The sequence below is a fragment of the Leptonotus elevatus genome, chromosome 9 (assembly GCF_054856555.1).
Source record: "Leptonotus elevatus isolate MCC_2025b chromosome 9, RoL_Lele_1.0, whole genome shotgun sequence".
Taxonomy (NCBI): domain Eukaryota; kingdom Metazoa; phylum Chordata; class Actinopteri; order Syngnathiformes; family Syngnathidae; genus Leptonotus; species Leptonotus elevatus.
The window spans coordinates 15,267,482-15,288,420 of record NC_141247.1 but is presented as its reverse complement, the minus strand read 5'-3'; the positions used below and the strand labels follow the sequence as shown (position 1 = coordinate 15,288,420).

The 20,939-nt window shown below is 40.0% G+C and overlaps 2 protein-coding genes across 3 annotated transcripts; one reads left to right on the top strand and one right to left on the bottom strand.

Moving 5' to 3' along the window:
• Positions 1-1,161: 1,161 nt before the first annotated feature.
• adra2db (adrenergic, alpha-2D-, receptor b) lies at positions 1,162-3,425 on the bottom strand. The gene has a single exon (XM_086085545.1). The coding sequence runs from the start codon at positions 3,084-3,086 to the stop codon at positions 1,824-1,826; it is 1,263 nt and encodes a 420-aa protein (XP_085941671.1). The 5' UTR covers positions 3,087-3,425; the 3' UTR covers positions 1,162-1,823.
• On the top strand, positions 2,969-20,618 carry simc1 (SUMO interacting motifs containing 1). 2 transcript variants are annotated; one of them, XM_086085543.1, is made up of 11 exons: positions 2,969-3,806; positions 5,633-5,808; positions 15,440-16,774; positions 16,861-17,108; positions 17,229-17,298; positions 18,768-18,928; positions 19,114-19,206; positions 19,341-19,472; positions 19,565-19,721; positions 19,809-19,893; positions 20,217-20,618. In XM_086085543.1, exons 2-11 carry the CDS (start codon positions 5,683-5,685, stop codon positions 20,423-20,425), a joined length of 2,616 nt encoding a protein of 871 aa, XP_085941669.1. In that variant the 5' UTR covers positions 2,969-3,806; positions 5,633-5,682; the 3' UTR covers positions 20,426-20,618. The 2 variants fall into 2 exon arrangements, with proteins under 2 accessions (XP_085941669.1, XP_085941670.1); XM_086085544.1 differs by lacking the exons at positions 2,969-3,806; positions 5,633-5,808 and adding an exon at positions 13,675-14,050.
• Positions 20,619-20,939: the final 321 nt, after the last annotated feature.

The following is a 20,939-nucleotide window of genomic DNA, read 5'->3' as shown; positions in this document are numbered from 1 at the left end:
CCACACCTCGCACCCAAAGTCACCTTGGTTACAGTAGGTTTCAGCTTACCAGTAACCCTAATTTGGACAAGCGGTATAAAAAATAGACGACAGCATAACCCAGATTTGATCTTACATAAGCCTGTTTGTGTTTGAGAAAAGGGATATCACGTGGTTTGAATGTTTGCACAGATAATATGGATGTATTCACTTGACATGCACAAACTTATCCAGTAGTGTTTGCACATCCATGCCTCAGGTCAGCCATTGTCGTAGAATGAAGTGGTGCAATGAAATCTCATAGACCAGCAAATTTAGAGGGAAGGCCACAACATCAGGCACACCTGCACAAAAAAAAAGGGATTCAATCCCAGCGCTGTAAAAAAATTAATGCCTTTTGCTCCTCTCACATAGGCCGAAAAATTGTCAGCAGAATATGGCAGCAGCAAACGCATCAGAACGTACTTCCCAATAAGCAGCACTTTGACAAATAGTGAACATTTGATCAAAAATAAGAGGCTTCCAGCTGTTTAATGCCACTCCCAGTTGAAATTTACTGTCAAATTAAACTAAAGAATTACACATTGTTCATTTAAAACAACCAAACAACTTCCCTATGAAAGACCTCCGTATCTTAGTATTAGCCATTGCCATGCTAATGATTAGCATCTGCAGTTGTGGTTTTAGAACCCTTTCGGCAACAGATATTTTCAAATATTATACTTGCATTCATGCAAAGATATTCTTTATCCTCTGTGGGGAAAAAAGACCAATATGATTATAGTTATTATTGTCATAGAAAAATAATAGCAATGTCAATTAACAAGCCAAGAGCCGCCGTCTTCATTTTTCTTTATCACTGATTTATACTGCCCCTTGGTGGCCAAGGTGGGTATACATGGAGCAGCACAAATAATTGATTTGAAGCATTAAATCGTGATACACAAACTCTTAAACACTTTTACATTTTGTTTGTTTGTTACTATGTTTTTAGAAAGTATAGTATTACAGTGCTATTTAAAAAACACACACACACAAACACACACAGATAGTTTTTTTTGGTGGGGGGGCTGTATTAATCAACAGCATTTTCATTCAGATACAAATGGTTTGAGTTACAAGCAGTCATTGAACAAATTAAACTTGTATCTCAAGGCATTACTTTACAAACAATAGAAACATTTAAGTCAATGTTATTATCTTATCAAGACCTCAAGTATTGATACAACTTTTGTATTGTGCAGTTGTTCCTAATATTATGATTTTATTTTTATTTTTTGCTGTTGGAGCCTTGCATCAAATACCATCAGGTGTAAACGTAAATTCAATAAAATATCTTTAATAATAATAACAACAACAACAATAATAATAACAATGCCTTTATTTGTTTGTTTATGTGACATGTGGCGTCTTTGAAGGTCCCCAAGGTCAGGATGCTGAGCCTTTTACGGACTGAATTTGCATGTCCAGCAACACCACTACCCTTTAACCTTCTTTCTGTGTTTTTGTTGTTGATGCTAAAAACTCGAATCTGATGATATTGTTAAATGTTTGCAGTCAATCACCAACAGAAACATCTCTGAGGTACATTTTTAATACTGACCATGCACATTCCAGATGGTTATTCATATATTTTTCTACTCTTTTTGCTCAACGTTTTACATTTTCGTCAACATTGTCATGTAAGCCTATACACCCCATTGTTCCAAAAGTCACTTTTTAATTGTGCAGAGGGGAAATAATCAGCTCCGGGCTGAGTTCTGTTAATCTGCCTAAATTCCTTCCTCGCTCTTGCAAAAGAAAGCTGGGAAAGCAGCTTTGCCACCCAGAAAGCCTTCCTGTGTTTATGTCCGCTTCGGAGTGGGCCAAATGATTTTTTTGAAGGCTTTCCTGAAATCCCTGTTGAAAATTGTGTAAATGATGGGGTTGACAGAGCTGTTGCAGTAGCCAATCCAAAAGAAAAGATTGAAAAGTGTGCCAGGGATGTAGCAGCTGTCCCTGCAGATAGCGTGCAGGCTGTAGGTGAAAAAGAAGGGAAACCAGCAGAGCACAAACACCCCCATCACCACGGCCAGAACGAAAGTGAAGCGCTTCTCCCGCATCTGGGCCACTTTGGTCTTGTTTACAGCGGCAGCGTGTTGGCGCCCGGCCGGTACGTGTTTGTGCTCCGGGTAGAGCTGTGACGCGCGGGATGAAGCCCAGGAAGTGCGACAGTTCTGTGACGAGCGGCTGTCCGGACCTTCCAACTTCCCCCTTTTGGCAAAGTGGTGATTGCGTGTTTTGGTATCCGACGGACAGCAGCTCTCCTCCAGGTCGATGTCATCGAGCTCGCCTTGTCTCTGCGGATGACTGCCCGAACTTTGGCTGCTGGGACTCTCCGTCTCGAAGCGGTCGTTCCGGACGAAGCAGGTTTCTGACTGAGATGGCTGCCTCTCCAGTCCGTTTTTGGCCACGAACACCGTGGAGGAGCGCTGCTTGGCCACCTTGTAGATCTTACAGTAGACCAAGATCATGATGAGACCCGGCGCAAAGAATGACACCGCGCAGGAGGACAGGATGTACCACGTCTCGTCGTTGATGAGACACTCCCGCTCGTCGTGCTTGGTCATGAGGAGAGGAGGGAAGGAGATGACCGCCGAGATCACCCACACCATCGCGATCATGGATTTGATGCGCTTCGGAGTCCTCTTCAAGTTGTAGCTCACCGCCTTGGTGACGGACCAGTAGCGATCCAAACTGATGGCGCACAGGTGCACAATAGATGACGTGCAGAACAACACGTCCAGCGCCAGGTAAAATGCGCACCAAGTGCTTCCAAAGTACCAGTAGCCCATCACCTCGTTTACCAGCGAGAAGGGGATGACCAGGGTGGCCACCAGGATGTCCGCCGAGGCCAACGAGACCAAGAAGAGGTTCTGCGGCGCGCGCAGAGCCCTGCTCGTCAACACCGCCACGATCACCAGCACATTCCCCACGATTGTCACGGAGATGATCACGGCGACCACTAAGATGATGAGCGCGGCGGCCGGCGCCGTGTGGGGCCACTCGAGCGGCGCGTCCGTGCCGTTAGAGACATTTTCGAACACGATCACCTCACTCGGATCCATCGCGGCTCAAATCTGCCCCGGTGCGTCATGTTTGTGCGTGCACTTTCCGCGTGTCCTCCCACACAGCCGAGACGTGGAGTCGAAGCGCGCGTAATGCTCTCTTAACCGAACGAAAGAATCCCGACTGCCGGAGTGTAACGCTAACACACCACCACAACAAGACCCCCCAAAAGTCCCGATGCGACGAAGTAGTTCCGAATGCATCGTAAATGTGCTACAAAGCATGTCACGTGCAGTTGAGGTTTCCGTGCGTAATGCTGCCTCTGCGTCCAGGTGCCAAGCGTCTCTTCGGGGACGCACGCTGCTAGTGGTTGCATGGCCATGCACGAGGGGAGGTGACATCACTCCGAGGACCAGCCCGTTTTCTAAACTTCAGAAGAGGAGAGGGAGAGAGACAGAGAGAGAGAACGATTTGGGGGAGAGAAAGATAGAGAGAGGCTGTTTGGACAGCTGGTTTTGAGATTTCTTCTGAACAGGAAACATTTCCCCTTCAAGGATGCCCTTGGGCTTGAGTGTTTGATTTCATACACTTTGTTTTTTCCCCCCCTTGACTTTCATCTACTGATATGCAGAGTGCAGTGCAGTAGAAAGAACAGCCTTGGACTGCCAAACAAGATGAAAGTTACCATGTTATGAAATCATCTCTATTTTTAATTAGTCTTTTACTTCAATCCGTTCGCTGCTAAAAAGCGGGTGAAATGTCCCTTTTGAGATAAGCAGGTTAGTGGCAACTTCATCAACCTAGTAATTACACCCAACATCCATTTACAGTCACTAAACCAGCGTTTTTCAACCTATATTAAGCCAAGGCACATCATAAAAATCTCATGGCACACCACCAAACAAAAATATCACCCCAAAAAAATTTTTTTTATCTGAAATGATGCCGTCAATTTACTTACACATTTTGTGAAATCTAAGCCTGTTTTGTTAGACGACTTGTGTATAAAATGAGAGGTTGCCATTTTAAAAAAATCACGGTCTGTCATATTTGTTATACCAAATATAACTTGACCATACATGACAAAAATCACATGTTAAAACATTCAGCCCTATGGCCTCGTCTTTTACCTTTATTTAGATGATTTTTTAAAAAGAAAACCACAGTGCCTGAAGAAAAAACAACCAATCCGATTAAAAAACAACAACCTGTCACTGAAGAGGTGTCAATCATTTGTATTCCAGGCATACCCTTGCAGCCTCACACTGAGCTGCTACCGTGGGCCTCTGGAGCTTTGCTGAAACTATGGCTGAAAATCCACATACGAGCGTTCCTTGTTTGCTAACAACTGTGCATAGGACTAGCAAACAGAAACAGAACAAAGGGAATTCAGTTGTAATATTGCGTTAAGAAAAGAAAAGCAAAAATATGTGAAGTACGCACATATGTTTTTGACACCTCAACCAATTTTTTTCATGAGACGCCCCATACATGACACAGAAGCCACGCTTCCGTCAGCCTGCCCCAGGGCAGCTATGGCTACTTAAGTAGCTTACCGCCACCACAGTGTGAGCGCATGAATAATGTATCCATTCCATTGTAAAGTGTCTAGAAAAGTGCTATATAAATCCGATGCATTATTATTATTATTATGATATCTGTTCTCCTAAATAACTGCTATAGAATGACAGATGTCTTCATTTGACTTGTAGGTATCTTTAACTCCACTTTGAAAAATATGCAATGTCATTGTTTTAGCTGAAGCGCTTTAATTTACCTAATTTCATTACAGATGTGTTTTAACGTAATAAAATAACGTATGTGTAACTCTAATTATAACTAATCACAAGGACCTTGCACACTAGATGAATTGATATGTGATTTACAGGGTTGGGGAATCCATGTCCAGAAAGTAAAAACCTTGCCACAGATTGGCTTTAGCCACAGATGCTTCTACTTAACTAACAGGTAAACGAGCTCATAGAAGCACCTGTTGAGTAGAAGCACTTACAGCTAAAGTCAAACTGTTTCAGGGTTTGTTCTCTCTCGACCTGGATTCCTCAACCTAACGTCGTGCGTATCTCACATTTAATATGCAAAAATGTCTACTTTTCGAAGGTTTCAATGTCTTGCCATTGCCAATAACGACGGCTTTTGTTACTTTAAAGCCTGCATCATTGAAAATTGCCTTGGGCGCTAACAAGTAGCCATATGGCTACATTACTGTGGATTTTGCCTTGAGGGACAGAATTCCCCCCCACTTTACCCTAGAACACTACCTGTTAGCTGAGGGAACTCTTGTTATGCAACATGCATGCAGCAGTAAGGCTGACTGACGTATGACCAGGGGATATTTAGTGAGCAGCAATGATTCAAAAAGACACACATGAACACCCAAAGCTGTGGAAGAGACTACCATAGTAAATATCAATGGCTAACTATGTCGCTCTATATCTATCTGTGCCATTCTGGGTTTCTTGAAGTGAATCGGAATGACTATTGTATGGGTGATTAAAAGTTTTCAATGGAAAACATTTTCAATGGAAGCTGAAATCATGTTGCTGGACGCCAAGAGACAATTTTTTTGTCTCTCTCTTACATGCAGGTCTAGATGAACATGAAACGGTGGAGATTGTCTTCAGGGTGACTGTCACCATGTATCAGGGCTGTGAAGACATCTGCCGGAGGACATACCTGCCGCACGGGAACACGGCGACCTCAGCATACTCCCAACTCACGCGCTCTGCACACTGCATGACTCTCCAACCCACAGGGTGTCTGGTAAAATAGATGCAATTATAATTATTACAAATGAGCAAGCCTTGTTATGCAAGCTGTGATGGACGATGTAATTACGTGTATGTCCTCTCTTTTACTGTGTTTCCTCTTGAAGATTATTTTAACATTAACAGGTTATTAAACACATTTATGGATTTGTTCCAAGGCGTAGAGCAGATGGGACAACATTTTCCCCCCGAGGTTTAATTAAAGAAACATGACGTAGATATATAACCTTATGCACCTGAATGCACTTTTTATTCTCTGTCACGCGCAATTGAATATTTCAGAAGGTTGCTTGCAGGCGGTGACCGAATGTGGTCAAAAGGAGCCATTTTGCGTTTCTAAAAAGGATTTATTTGTAGAGAATAAAGTGCAGACTTGCTCAAAACAGCAACAAAGTCTGGACAACAAACTCTTAATTCAGAACTTTGAAAGTTCAGTATGCATGATTACATAACAGTTAAATCTTTGAAGCTGAAAGTGGCTTCACGCGGTATATAATAATAATAATATAATATAGTAATATTTTTATTGTATTAGAACAGATTTACGAAAAGTTTTATTTTTTTCGTAAATTAGGGGCATCAGGCGATTAATATTTGTAATCGTAATTAATCGCATGACTTCACTAGTTAACTCACGATTAATCACAAATTTTACATCCGTTCTAAATGTACACGAAAAAAAATCGAGGTTTTCATACTCTTGTTAACAAAAATGGGAAAAAAATGTTAAATAGAAATAGTTTAAATGAATTTTTGACGTCTATAGCCGTCAATGGCAGCGAATGAGTTAATACCATAATAAACACCAAAAATTCACTGCAACGTCATCAAAAGATGAGAATTGTTGAGTGAACAGACATGTCGAAACATCAGGGGGCTGCATTTCCCTCCGCTGCCTCAATCCTCTTGCCTTTGTGGGGGTTTTCCTCTGTACGGAGCCCGTTTGAGCCGAATGTGCACACAACCCTGTGTAGTTATGTAATATTCCAGGAATAAATGGCCTTAGGTGCTATGTGAAAACCTCATCTGAGGATGCAGGTGCTTTGTAAAAGTAATCATTCCTTCTGGCATTTCAGCCTGCGCAAATTCAACCGTGACCCCCTTCTGATGCCTTTACTATTGGATAGCTGCTCTTACTTATTTACATGGGTGAGTGCGACCCTGGCTACGGTCGATGTGTTGGAGGAGATAGAGAGTGGGAGAGGACTTATGAGTCTGTGTGAGTGTGTCACAGCCACACAGTGATTCACGTGTAACCCCCCGCACCCACACACCCCTCCCCCCCTCCCCACCCAGACATCTTTCCACATCTTGCAGCCATTCGTCTTGTGTTGCCGCCGATGTCTTCCGGCCTGGTAGGTTGGGGATAAATACATGACTGCTGACCTTTTGTTGTGATCCAAACAAACAAGATTTCCTTTCTGCATTTTCCAAAAGCTTTGAATTAAAACCCAGTGGCAGTTGACAGTGTAACCACACTAATGAAGCATTGAAGGTCACACTTGACAGCACTAAATAAAGTTTTCCTCTTAGATGCTAAAAAGCCAAGTAGATTTATGGTAATTGCCGCATTTCTCACATATCGGCCTGTGGCATTTATTTATTCAACCGCATGGAGAACCAGGTGATTATTTGAACGCGTGTCTATTTTAAAGCAGGCCTTTATTCAAACAAATGAGTAAAGTAGAGCTAGATAAGATGACGTCCAGTGGGGTGTGTGTTAGTATATAGCTCGTCACCTGGAATCTTTGTACCTAGTCTCCTTTTGGATATTAGCAAACAGTAGGAGGGGCATAGCTCAGGTGGTAGAGTGGCAGTCGCTTAAGTTGAAGTTTGTGAGTTTGTTCCTCAACCTTTGTGCAACTTTTACTACTAAACTAGTAAAATGTACCCCAAAAAAGTTTTTTTTTTTTTTATTTACTTAGAGTTTCTGAGTGAAACAACTTACATAGTTTTTTGTCATGGGATAGGCCAATTCTCTAGTACAAGAGAAAAAATACTTTGACTAAAATGTACTCTCTAACAAGTAGGGGTGTTAGAAAAAAATCGATTCGGCAATATATCGCGATATTACAGCGCGCAATTCTCGAATTGATTTGATATGCGGCCGAATTGATTTTTGAGCATCCATTTTTTTAATGGGAATATCCAACAAAACGTTTTACTTGAATGTTATATTAATGGAGCATTAAGCCTTAATATTTTATTTCAGTGCTGTTCAAACATGAAACAGACTGCAACCTGTTTGTTAAATGCAGTGACTCAGTTATAAGCCTGAATTTTCAGATAAATAAATACATTTTCATACAAATCTTACAGTGTACATATACAAGTTTACTGATTAGTATTTTCTAAATTTGAGTACAAAATAAATAAATCGCAATAATCAATTTATTAATTCGTATCGGGATTAATCGGTATGCAATCGTGATACGAATCAAATCGGCAGGTGGTAATTCACACCCCTACTTCCAAGTGTAAATTTTACTTTATTTAGAGTGGGCCCAAATAGACTCTGTTTAGAGTCAAATGTATGTACTCTACAAAATGTACTGTGCAGATATTTCAACACAAACGATGCAGTATTTATGAGACTCATATTGCTTGCTGCTATGCTGATCTGATCTGAAACACCAATGAGTGGCCACTGTTTAAGGATATAACGTTGTACGACTGATTCTTGAAGGCACGCGAGGGAAGGTGTCCGCCCTTCCAAATCCATCTTGGCAGGCCACCGTTGTTTTTTTCATCCACAGTTAGTGTATCCTGACAGACACTAAAACACGGTTAATTACCTTTGCAGTGATCTGACACGAGTGTACGGCGAGGATGCCGTTGACGGCGCTCGCCAGCCTGGAGTGAGTCATCGGGCCGTGATCCACGTCTAATCCTTATGAAGCTCTGTACCTGCCATGCTTTGTCAGTCACATGTTGGGGATAACCAGCCTGCTCCACCGTCACAAACAAAAGTGTGGGTGACGCAACTATTCGGAGACTGAAGCAGGCGGGCGTGGGTTAAAAGCTTGATACCGTGACATGGCTGAAGACAGAACACAAAAAAAGACGGAAAAGGAAAGCCTATCGCTTTTAACCAATTTTATTTGTATGGTGGTTTAACATATAGCAATAAGGCTTTGTTCAGACTGGCAGCCCAAATTCGATTTTTAGCCGATCCAGATTGAAGGCTCTTTTGTAGTCTGAACAGTCACAAAGAACTTGAAATCCTTTTTAAGGGACGGATTGAAACCACATGCGGGAGGTAGTTTCATATCCGATTTGGACAGGATGCGTCCCAGTCTGATCAGCTCGAAACACTCTGAACGGATTTGACTGTCCTGACGTCACTCATAGATCGTTAAAAATAATAATAAATAAATAAAGTAAAGAAAAATAAAAGAAAACCGCTTAACGCGCTTGCGAGGAACGGGAAGTAAGTCACGGGGCGGTAAACGGCGTCACATGACATCAAATACTACACGCGCTGGGCGCCGCCTCCGTTCGACGTCGTTGCTACAGCAACCTGTCACATGGGTCAAAAATGTGGCTCAGTCTGAACAGGGCCAGATGGGATTTGGACACTTGCTAAAAAAAATAAAATAAAAAAAATAATAAAAAGTCTGGACAGTCAGCCCTAAAAATCGGATTTGAGGAAGAATCCAATTTGCCTGCAGCCTAGAGTCCACTAAAAAGGAGTTATGGCCAGAATATGCCATGTTTAGTAATCTTAAATGAGGAAGGAATTGCTGACATTTTCAAGGATAAGTAATGTTTTTTAGATCCGAAAAGCACTGGTCAAGTACGATAGTGTGTTGCAAATTTCACCCTTGTTACTAAGCTTAGATGCTCTACCATAGCCGTATGGACACCAAAAACGATTTGCCTTAAGCTAATATCGGCCTACAGTATATTCTTGGGGTGTGAATTGCCTAGTACCTGGCGATTCGATCCGTGTCACGATTCATAGGTCACGATTCGATTCGATACCGATTAATCCCGGTGCGAATCTATAAATGGATTATTGCGATTTTTTTTTTTACTCAAATTTAGAAAATACTCATCAGTAAGCTTGTACATGTACACTCTAAGATTTGTATGAAATTGTATTTATTTATCTGAAAATTCAGGCTTATAACTGAGCTACTGCATTTAACAAACAGGTTGCAGTCTGTTTCATGTTTGAACAGCACTGAAATAAAATATTAAGGCTTAATGTTCCATTAATATAACATTCTCATCACCATGGGTTGTGAAGGCCCTAGCAAGACAAAGTATAGATGAACATTTCTGACTGAAACAAGCTTCTTACTGAACATTGACCTAACAATAATGTTAACACATTAATAGCCTGTTGTTGATTGTTCGTTTTTATAACCGTGTCCAACCATCTGTTGGACAATCGTTTTATTCTTTCTATTGATGCAGTGGGCTTGATAAAACTATGTACTCAGAAATTCTATTTGTGAATTCCCTGTGGACCTTGCCATTATTTTTAGAAGACACAAAGGGTGGATCCCATGGGTACCATTTCTTAGCCTTTATCTTTCTTCACATTCGACAGTCACTCTGTGTCCAGAATGTGGACTCCCTTCAATACTTAAAAAAAAAAAAAAAGATCTATAAAACAAGAGTTTCTCAAAAAAATATATGTATTCTCAGCAGTCTGTCTCAGAGTCATTACTGATATTGACCTCTGACTGGCAGAACGTTAACAATCTCCTGCCGGGGTCTGGCTTAATTCAGACATGATATTAAAACTTCTTTGTATTCAAATTAGTGATGTTGCTATTGTCTACGCAGTGCCGTGAAAAAGTATTTGCTCTCTTCTGAAATGTTTACTTTTTTTTGGGCAAACTTTAATGTGAACATTAAAATATATATTTTTTTTTATTTTTATTTTTTTTCCCTTTTTTTCTTGAGAGAAAAATTATAAAAAATATATATTTTTAATTATATTATATTTATATTATATATTTATATATTTATATATATCTATTTATATATCTATTATAAAGATATATATATATATATATATTTATATATTCTGCAATATATCGCAATATTACAGCACGCAATTCTTGAATCGATTCGATATGCGGCCGATTTTTAAACATAATTTTTTTATGGGAATATTCAACAAAACATCTTAATTAGGGTTAGGATTCACACATCAAGCATGGAAGAATGTTACATTAATGGAACATTAAGCCTTAAAATTTTATTTCAGTGCTGTTCAAACATGAAACAGACATTTTCATACAAATCTTACAGTGTAAATGTATAAGTTTACTGATGAGTATTTTCTAAATTTGAGTAAAAAAAAGAAATAAATCGTAATAATCAATTTATAAATTGATCGGTATCGAATCGTGACCTATGAATCACCAGGTACTAGGCAATTCACACCCCTAATATATATATATATATATATTTTTTTTTTAATATATATATTTTATATATTATACATATATTTTTTATTCTTTACCAGAAAATCATGGACAATGTTTGGCCACATTTGTGTTCTGCAACAGGACGATGTTCCAAAACACACCAGCAAGTCACCTTCTTAATGGCTTAAAGAATGAAGGTTTTGGAGCGACCTAGTCAAAGTCCGCTTTGGCATGACCTTAAAAGGACCATTCTTGATTCAAAACCCTCCAGTGTTGCTGAATTAAAGCAATTGTGCAAAGGAAGAGTGGGCCAAAATATGTCTACACGTCAAAGACTCATTGCCAGTTATAGACAATGGCACTTGATTTCAGCTGTTGCGGGTTGCCCAGTCAGTTTGGGTTTAGAAGACAAGCACTTTTTCACACACAGGGTCAGGTAGCATTTTATGCTTACTCGGGTCATCTTTTTTCTGATTGTTTAATAGGATTAAGCATTAAATTGGGGAAACCAAAAAAGAGAATGTGAGACGAGGGCAATGGGGGGCGGGTACAGAAGTCGGTTCATGTAAGATCAAACGGTACCATGTTTCGATGCCCAAGCGGATCCTTGTGAATTGTGCGTGAGTTGGCGATCAAATGAATGACTATTGACTAAGGATGATTTTCTAAGCATATCCTTCACTGGTTGTACAGATGCACCCACACACTGATTTTCACCTTATATACACCATATCGACACACATGCATTATACAGTCTCCTATTGCTGCAGTGTCAAGCTTTACATCCTACCACGATTCATCCAGTGTCAGTTGGATGCAGGCATCTGAGGTCAGTTGCGTTATTCAATTATGTAACTGTGGTCTAAGCACTTTTCTAAGAAAACAATCGCCACTTTAAGAGGAGGAGGGGGGGGGGGGGGACACGTTACTTTCCAAGAAAAGTTCTTGACAGCGACATATCCTTTTGGGAAAAATCTCATAAAACATTAATAACAGATAAGATTGCACAGTAGCCCATTGTACACATTTTTTGTTTGCTCGTCTTGGCTGTAAAACACGAGTGAGAGTTTGCTTCACTGTGCCAGTAATGTTATTTTAGGGCTCGCCATTTGTTTCTTGTTCTTTGGCAACTTTACATTAAATTCATTTGTGTATTTTTTTGGGAGTGGTCAAGGAGTTTGACTATCAGGTATGAATATCATCATCGTTATCAAAGTTTTATAGCACAGCTATTTGAAGGAAAGCAACATATAAGAAAACATTTCTTTATTCACATGTTTGAGAGGCCTGACATTTACTGACTTCACCATTTTTGCTGTGATTATTAACGGAGAACGTCACGAGACGTCTGCAAAGCCTGAGCGCCCTCAAGTGGCGGTCATTGGACAGATGATTTGTTTGTGGCATTTTGTAGCAGTGTAGAACTGAATTGAACACAGCTTTCTTGAACGTGTTAATAACAATCAAAACATTTTTAAACACATATAGCCTCTTGCATATATTCTAAATTGTCAAATTAAATGATCTGATTAAAAACCAAAAATTGATGTAGAAATATACACCCCTCTTAATATTTTTTAAACAACTGCCTATATTAATAGTTTGAACCATAATGGTCTCAGCAACAGTTTAATATAATTTCACTCTCACCTTATTATATTGCTCTTATAGATTATATGATTTCGGGGGTTGGGGCGGAATGCCCCGGCAGTGTTCATGTATGCACAGCTCCTCAACATACAAACCTCGCCATTCAGCCATGACGTATCCCGTCAACATACTTCCTTGATTTCTGTACCATGTATCTATCATCTTGGGTATCTTGGGGCAAGAGAACACAAATGTGTGCGCGCGTGCGTGCGTGCGTGTGTGTGTGTGTGTGTGTGTGTGTGTGTGTGTGTGTGTGTGTGTGTGTGTGTGTGTGTGTGTGTGTGTGTGTGTGTGTGTTAAGATAGGGTAGATATACCACAAAAAAAATAATCTAAATAGGTAAATTGATATAAATACATGCAGGGACTACTGTAATAAAAACTGATATGAAAAATGTACACATAAATTAAAAGTTCAATGAATAATAAATACAAAATAAATTGACTAAATGGAACACGGTTGGTGAGTGGTTTTCAGATGTGCAACACAGTTCTACATGTTGTCAGTTTTACATTTACCTTTTTTACATTACATTTATAGCTTTTCAAATGTTTGAGTACCTAGTTTTACATTTTGTCAGTTTTAATTTACATTTTTAACATAACATTTATAGCCTTTTAAATTATTGAGTACCTCGTTCATTATAAACATATAGCTATTAAATATGTTATATTTTTTATGAGGATAAGCAGTTTAGAGAATGGTTGGATGAATTAATGTATTATTAGTACACTTTATTATTATTGTTATTATCAATAATAATAATAACCTCATCCACGATTGGCAACGTTTTAATAAATCAAATGTGAGCTTTTGGAATATATTGCCCAGGCCTGCTGTACCACTCCTTTTCGACAGATGTCAGTGCGTCATATTAATGCCAAAAATCGTTGTCCTCTATTTAGATTTAAGGCGTAGAAGAAGACAAAAACCAGAAGCAGGCTACCTCTCGTAAATTTCGAACTTTTTCCCCCCTCCGAGGACTATTTTACTTTTTGAGTAGCTGGTTTTACTGATTTTACGGTAAATAAATGTCGTTAGGCTGTGTACATCACCGGTTAATATTAGCCTTCGAAAACCTCGACATTGTGCAAAGGAAGAAGAGGGATGAACGGTGTCATCACCATCAGCTCTGACTCTGACAGTGATAAGGACTGCTCGGATGTGGAATTTGTTCCAGAAACCATCATCAACCCACCTGTAAGTAAGCTACATTAGCGCAAATTGAGTAATCTTAAGCTTTTTGGGAAGCTGCCAGATACCACTCGAGCAGGGGTCGCCAGTTTACTTTCAGGTATTGAGTAACTGGTGACTGAATAACTTATAATTTGATGTTTCTAAATAACACATGAACATACGTTAACCTGCACAATAGACTCATCAGACATTCATTTAGACAGTATACGGTTGGTTTACCAATGTCTTAATAATGTCGTTGTATAATAAGTATTACAATATTGTGGGGAAAATTAGGAGTTCACGTATTGCAATAAGACTCGCGGATTGTATTGCAAGAACGTTCACGGGTTTTTGTCAAAAAAAATATCTTAAAATCATACACTACCATGTGCCAAAGTGCAAATTTCCTATACCTCAAAAACGCCATTATTGCTCCAGCTAAAATCATGCTATGCTCACAATAACAACAACATGTCCACTGAGAATTTGTCTGTTCACTAATTTGACAGCAATATAATTTCCTTTGCTTAAGTCCTAAAATTCAAGTCAAGGATGAATGTTATGCAGTATTTTAAATTGAAGCTTTCTGAAAACGAGTGGTTATAGGACAATTTACAATCATTAGGCATGGGCCAATTGACCATGCCGTTAAAATCAAGGTTTCACTGCTAAAAGTGACCATCGCCGTAATGAGCATATTTTTTTCTTTTTTAAGGCGTGGGTGGGGGGGGGGGGGTCGACGAAGTCGAGAGCGTTACATGGTTTGCTCTTTGATTGCTTTGTCCTAAGTGTGTGTGTGATGTCTGTGGAAAATGAACCAGTTTCATTCTTCAAAACAAGTAACGTGAGTTTTGACAATTTGCATCTTCTTCTTTTCAGTGCTGTGCATATACACTCCATGCGAGGAACAGAGCTCAAACGGGTCTGATTGGGTCAGACAAACTGTCATTTTGCATTCACACGTTGTGGTTTTATTCCGCAAAGCATCACATTTTGCAATCGCGGAGGTAAACGGCCTCCTGTATGTTTCTCAAGTTCAAAGTGTAGTTCGTGTTGGCTGAAATGTGGACATTTTTAGGTAGAGATGAAGGCTAGAATGCTTATAATTGCTCTGAAGGCGCGATGGTAGTCTGTAAGGTAAATGTAGATTACTGCCATGTTTCCGGCCAGTAAACCACTTTGAAAATTTGCGAACAAGGCCTGCAACTATTCTCTTATTTTGTAGAGTTTCTCTTGGCTGCACTGCTTGCAGGTTTTTTTCCCCTTTTTTTTCTTGGTTCATTAATATTCTGTGGATTTTAGGTTTTCATGTTTAATTTGTACATATTTTTGTCAGCTATTCATGGCCGCATATTTTCTGTCTGTATGTACAGCAATTACAAGTAAGATAATCATCTTCCCTTTCTCTAGTTTCCGAGTGGGGAGAGACAATCAACAAAGGCTCATCCAGACGGGAAGTTCCATGAAAGAAAAACAGACTGCAATAAGAACACTTTGACGAAGAAGGCCAAGCAAGAGGAGAACATACCAGAAAGAACATTGAAACATAACACTTCAAATGGACTTGATTTACATATACACAAATCATCTAAGCCGAACTGTGGGAAGTTGAAGCCAAATTTGGAAGTGCTGGCTTTTCAGTTCAAACCTATCCAGAATTACAAAATACCAAAAAAACGTCCTTTGCTCGAAACAACATTAGAAGGAACACATTCAGCTTTTGTTGATTTAAATGAGGATGCCACTCAGAGGTCAGTGCAGCCCAGACAACCGCACAACACGCATGATTCCGCTTCATCGTTGCACGTCCCCTCTTCATTCACCCCTGCATCATCCGACACAAACAACATCCAAGAAGACACGATCTCCACATGTGACCATGCACAAGATGGGACTACCTTTTCACGGAGAGGGACAGAAGACATGACTGACACCGAGTCAAATAGATCAGATCACCGGTCTCGGAGCATTGCTGTTGACTCTCCAAGGTCCATATCAAAAAGCAAAACCTTGGAAGGCTTTTTGACGGATGGAGCAGAGAGCGACAGTCTCAAAGACAGGGCAGGCAAACAAGAGGACGGACCAAAAAGAACGTTGAAACACCACACTTCAAATAAACTTGATTTACATACACGCAAATCATCTAAGCAGGACTGTGGGAAGTTGAAGCCAAATTTGAAAGTGTTATCCTTTCAGTTGAAACGTGTCTTGAATGGCCGAATACCAAAAAAACGTCCTTTTTTAGAAAGGGAAATAACAAAAGACACACATTCAGGACAAAACGCTACTCTTGGCGTAACTGAAGATGCCACTCAGAGGTCACTGTGTCCCGGACAACCACACGACACTCATGCCTCTTCTTCGGCGCGCATCCCTTCTTCATTCACATCTCACACAAACAACAGCCAAGAAAATCCCGTCTCCACATGTGACCACGCACAAGATTGGACCGCCTTTTTGGAAGATGTGACTGGCGAAGAGTCAGACAGGTCTGATCACCTGTCCCGCAACGTTCCCGTCGACTCTTCTCGCTCCATGCCGAAAAGTGAGGACGATTTGGAGGACTTTTGGGCAGGTGGAGATGAATCGCAGAGAGACAGTCCAACATATTTCGTGTGGCACGAAGGGGAGAGCGACGGCGAAGGGAACGCTGATGTCAAATTCAGGGGGGCCAGTCAGGACGAAAGGCGTTTTGTGTGCCCACGTGCATACCAGAGAATAATGGATGGATTAGCAAATACTCTGGTTGGAACCATTCTTAACATTTTTCTATTTTAATTCACCCATTCGCACTCATTAAACATTACACTTATCTTATGCTTGTTTTCTAGACGCACGAGGAAAATGTGAACTGTGAAATGTCGAAGGTTCGGTGCCAGCAAATACTCAGCCAAGTTTATATCACCATGGAAGAGAACCACCATGAAGGCACGTTGCAGCTTTTGTCGGACCTCCTACATCCTGGTTACTGTCCTCCCAAGGATGTCACGTCCCACCTGCTAAGTGGCATCCTGCTGGACCCACTGTGTCCTCATCATCTTTGTGTGCAGGCCTCAAATCTGCTGATGAGGGCCCAAAGGTGAGCCAGCCGACAAAAGAATGATAGTGAAGTCTGTCCAAAGAAAATGACCAAAAGTCACCTCACATGATGAAGTTCTCAGCTGCTTATTTGTGGATTGAAATCAAGTTTTGATTGCAGACACCACCTGGTTGATAAAGACACAGTTCCATGGAGCTGGGAGATGTTGACTGCAGTCATGTCCGCTCAGGTATTGGACAAGCAGGGCAGTTTATCACAGCCGACGGCTAGCTAGTGAACAATTCATAGTGTAGTGACCCTTTCAGTGACACTGGTTAATTTCCAATTTGTTTGTATTGTAAAATAATTTGCCCATTCTTGGTGCTGGGTGATATGGCCTTAGATTAGAATCTCACATTAAGAAAAACAAGTCTGGGATAGAAATGTGCATTTTCCGTTACAAATAATGTGAAAATCAGCATTTCCTCTTGAAAAAAAATCATCTTTCGTTAACAATCATTAAAAAAAATTAACATTTTAAATTAGTTGTATTGCAATTTCACATTGCTAAAAAAAAAATCCACACTCCTTCATTCCTCACTTTGTGTAAATCCACTTATCCCTTGACAATCGCCTCATATTTTTGTTGTTCAATAAAAAATATAATACAGTACAATATGTTGTATGCAAAGACTCAAAACCCGATAGAGGGTCGGCAGTTTTCCGTAGCGGCTGTAGTGACTATTGGTGTGAGGCGAAAAGCCACCAACTGTATTTTTTTTCCCACAATTGTCAACTTCAGTCGCATTCGTACGACGGCGTATTAGCGCCACTTATAAAGATATATATTTTTTAGAGGGCGGGGGCATTATTCAGAGAAAAAAAATTATGAGTTTTTTCTCGCAAATTTGCCACTTTCAAAAGTGGCACTTTCAAAAGTGGCAAATTGGTGAGAAAATGTATGAGTTTTTTCTCACAAATTTGCCACTTTTTAAAGTGGCAAATTTGCGAGTTTTTTTCTTTGAATATTGCCCCCGCCTTCTCAAAAAATATATATATATTTATACGTAGCCCTAATACGGCGTCGTATATTCTGAACTCTCAGCCGGAGTCAGATTTTTTTCCCCCCTCTCTATTGGGATTTAATGTGCAACTATTTAATTTTTTTATTTTTAATGTCTTCATCCCATTTATTTTGCAATAAACCATAAATTAATCTGTAGCACAATAAACAATATTATGTTTATTATACTTAAATGTGTTAGACTTGCGCAAAAATAGAAGCAAATGCAAGCGTCCACTATGACAACTTAACAAAATTCGACCTTTCACATTTCATGAAACAATAATATGGAAATATGTGGACCACACTTCATAAGGGCTGAACTTATCTAGACGCTATGCAGTATATAAGTACAGTATACAGTATTGCATATAGTATTTTTTTTTTTTTAAAACTACTGACTGTCAGAAATGAAGCAATTGCAGCCTTTAATAGTTGAAAATTGCATTCTACTATATTGTATTGTCGAACCATACTTAGCTTCCTGTGCATATTCTTACTACCCCACCATTCTTTTCCATGTTGAAAAAAGCTGAACAAAACGAGTTGATTTTGATAATGGTCAGGGGAGGTGTGCCAACAGTCTCTATGACATTAAAGGATTGTCCAATTTTACTTTGTTTACTATTGTTCTTACGTTGGCCTCTCTTCATCAGGATGAGAAAACGAAGCATCGACCTGAGGTGGTGCGCATGCTCCTGGAGTTTATTGTGCAGACTCTGGAGGATGACTTCTTCCGCAAAAAGTCCACATCTGAACTCCATCACTCCATCGCAAGAGCTACATTGTCATGCAATCAGCGCTTCCCACAAGTCCAGTGAGTTCGGCAACCAGGCTAAGCAGAGGAAACAGGCCCATTTTTTGTGACCATTTTTCTCAACAGGCCAAACAATGTCACGAGTCACTCAATCAATGGCTAAATCATTATTTGGGGGAGGAATTTTTGCTTTTACTATAGCCACCTCTGGTCAATTATGACAAGAGATATTGTTGGTCTTCTAGGGATGTCATTAAGTGGCTGTTTTCTGCCATCGTCAAGTCAACCGAAAGTGGAACGAGTATTAAAGCCGCCAGAGAAAAAGACGAACATATCAGGTATTACACATATTTGGTGAGCACACTTGTAAAAAGGACAAAATCAAGCATTAAAACCTTTAGTATTGTTTTTTTATGTCCCGGAAATATTTTTGTCCTTTTCACATGAAAGACTAACCTTTCTAACCTTCCAGAATCGTGTCCAGTCTCCAGCGAATGTTAACTCTGGCTTTAGAGGCGGATCGCTCTCCTACTCTAAGCGCGCCCAAGTTATCGCAGGAGCTCTTATTCACACTCATCAGCATCGAGCCCCTACGAGCGCACAGGTGAGCATGAGAGAAGAACGAACAAAGCAGTGACCCAGCACACAAACATCACCGTTCTCCTGAGGTTCTGTCTCTGCCCAAATGACTCTCAGACAACTGCTGCTGGACAGCCTGCAGAGCAGCCTGCTTCGATGGAAGCTGCTGGAATCTCTACTGGATTACGCATCCCCGCTGAAATCAGCTGTGCCCATGTCGCTCAGTCGCTTGCTGTACTTTTTGGAGAACTGCACGCTGGCCGCAGACCCAACGGTGATTACTGCACTTGCCACTAGGGATGAGATGAATTAATTAATGGTTAACTGTTGGGTATGCCTGATGCATGATGTTGATCCCCAGGATGACGGTGAGCGCTGGAAGAAGTGGGACGAGTTGGTTCAACACCTCTGGATGTTGCTAGTCAGCTACAACACAACAATGAACGGTGAGATGTTCGGCGGAACCGCCTTTGTGCTTGCTTCTTTTTTTCTTTTTCTTTTTACGTTTTATTTCCCATATTGTATTATATCTGCAATACATGGATGTCATCTGATACATTTGATTTATTACATTATTGCACAAGGGTTGATAAAAGTACTCAAGGTACAGAAACCTTTTTTTTTTTTATCCACTTGCCTGAGTAACATGTTACGATGTTTGTTGTCTAATTCATGCATAGCTCATGAAGTAGACTTCCTTCCCACTGTGTGCTGAGAGGATGTTTAAATAATGATGATGTCCTGTCTGCACTGTGCATGTCATCTGTAGGATATCTGTGCAGCTCAGTCAGCGAGCAAATCAGCCGGCCTGGCTCCTTGGTCTACAAAAGCAATGACGTGCTTACGAAGGCGGCCATTTGTAAATCGGTGGAGGCCTTCCTGACCAGGTCCCAAGCAGATGTCGGTCAAGCGTTGCCTCTCCACGTGGAAGAGTCCCTCACTTATTTACAAGACTTCCTGCTAGATGTCTGTAATTAAAAATGAGGAAACTGTGCTGATTTTATTGACTTTTGTCATTACAATATACTCTCTGAAAGGTATTTTTATAACTACAATCAAATGACTGCTTATTTTTTATACATGTGAAAAGATTCATTCTGTATTTATATTTATTTACTGATTATTTTATATGTTTAATAGATGACAATGTACATTAATGACCATTTCTGAGTGACGTTTTGTTAACATGATTTGTTTTTTTTACTCGTGTAAATGTTAAAAATAATCATGTTTTTAAATTGTTGATTGTAAACTACAAAGACCAATCAAATGTTAATTTTTTGCTCTTGTGTAAATGTTAAAAAAATAATTTTGTATGTATATTTCTGACTACGTTGTTTTTGTTCACATTTACGGTCGTAGATGATTGCAAGGCACATTGGCAGCAATTCACACTTACAGGCTCTACCTTTTATTTAAAAACAAAAAAAGTAATGTCACAGGCCTTTTATAATGACCCAATATAATTGATTTAATCCATCAGTGGTTGTGC

What these genes read in the sequence shown, in the direction of transcription:
- simc1 (XM_086085543.1), top strand. Translation starts at nt 5,683, where the DNA reads ATGTATCAGGGCTGTGAAGACATCTGCCGGAGGACATACCTGCCGCAC. An exon ending in ATGGATTAGCAAATACTCTG is followed by an intron (nt 16,775 to 16,860) that starts GTTGGAACCATT and finishes CTTGTTTTCTAG; the next exon opens with ACGCACGAGGAAAATGTGAA. An exon ending in CGCTGGCCGCAGACCCAACG is followed by an intron (nt 19,722 to 19,808) that starts GTGATTACTGCA and finishes GTTGATCCCCAG; the next exon opens with GATGACGGTGAGCGCTGGAA.
- adra2db (XM_086085545.1), bottom strand. Translation starts at nt 3,086, where the DNA reads ATGGATCCGAGTGAGGTGATCGTGTTCGAAAATGTCTCTAACGGCACG.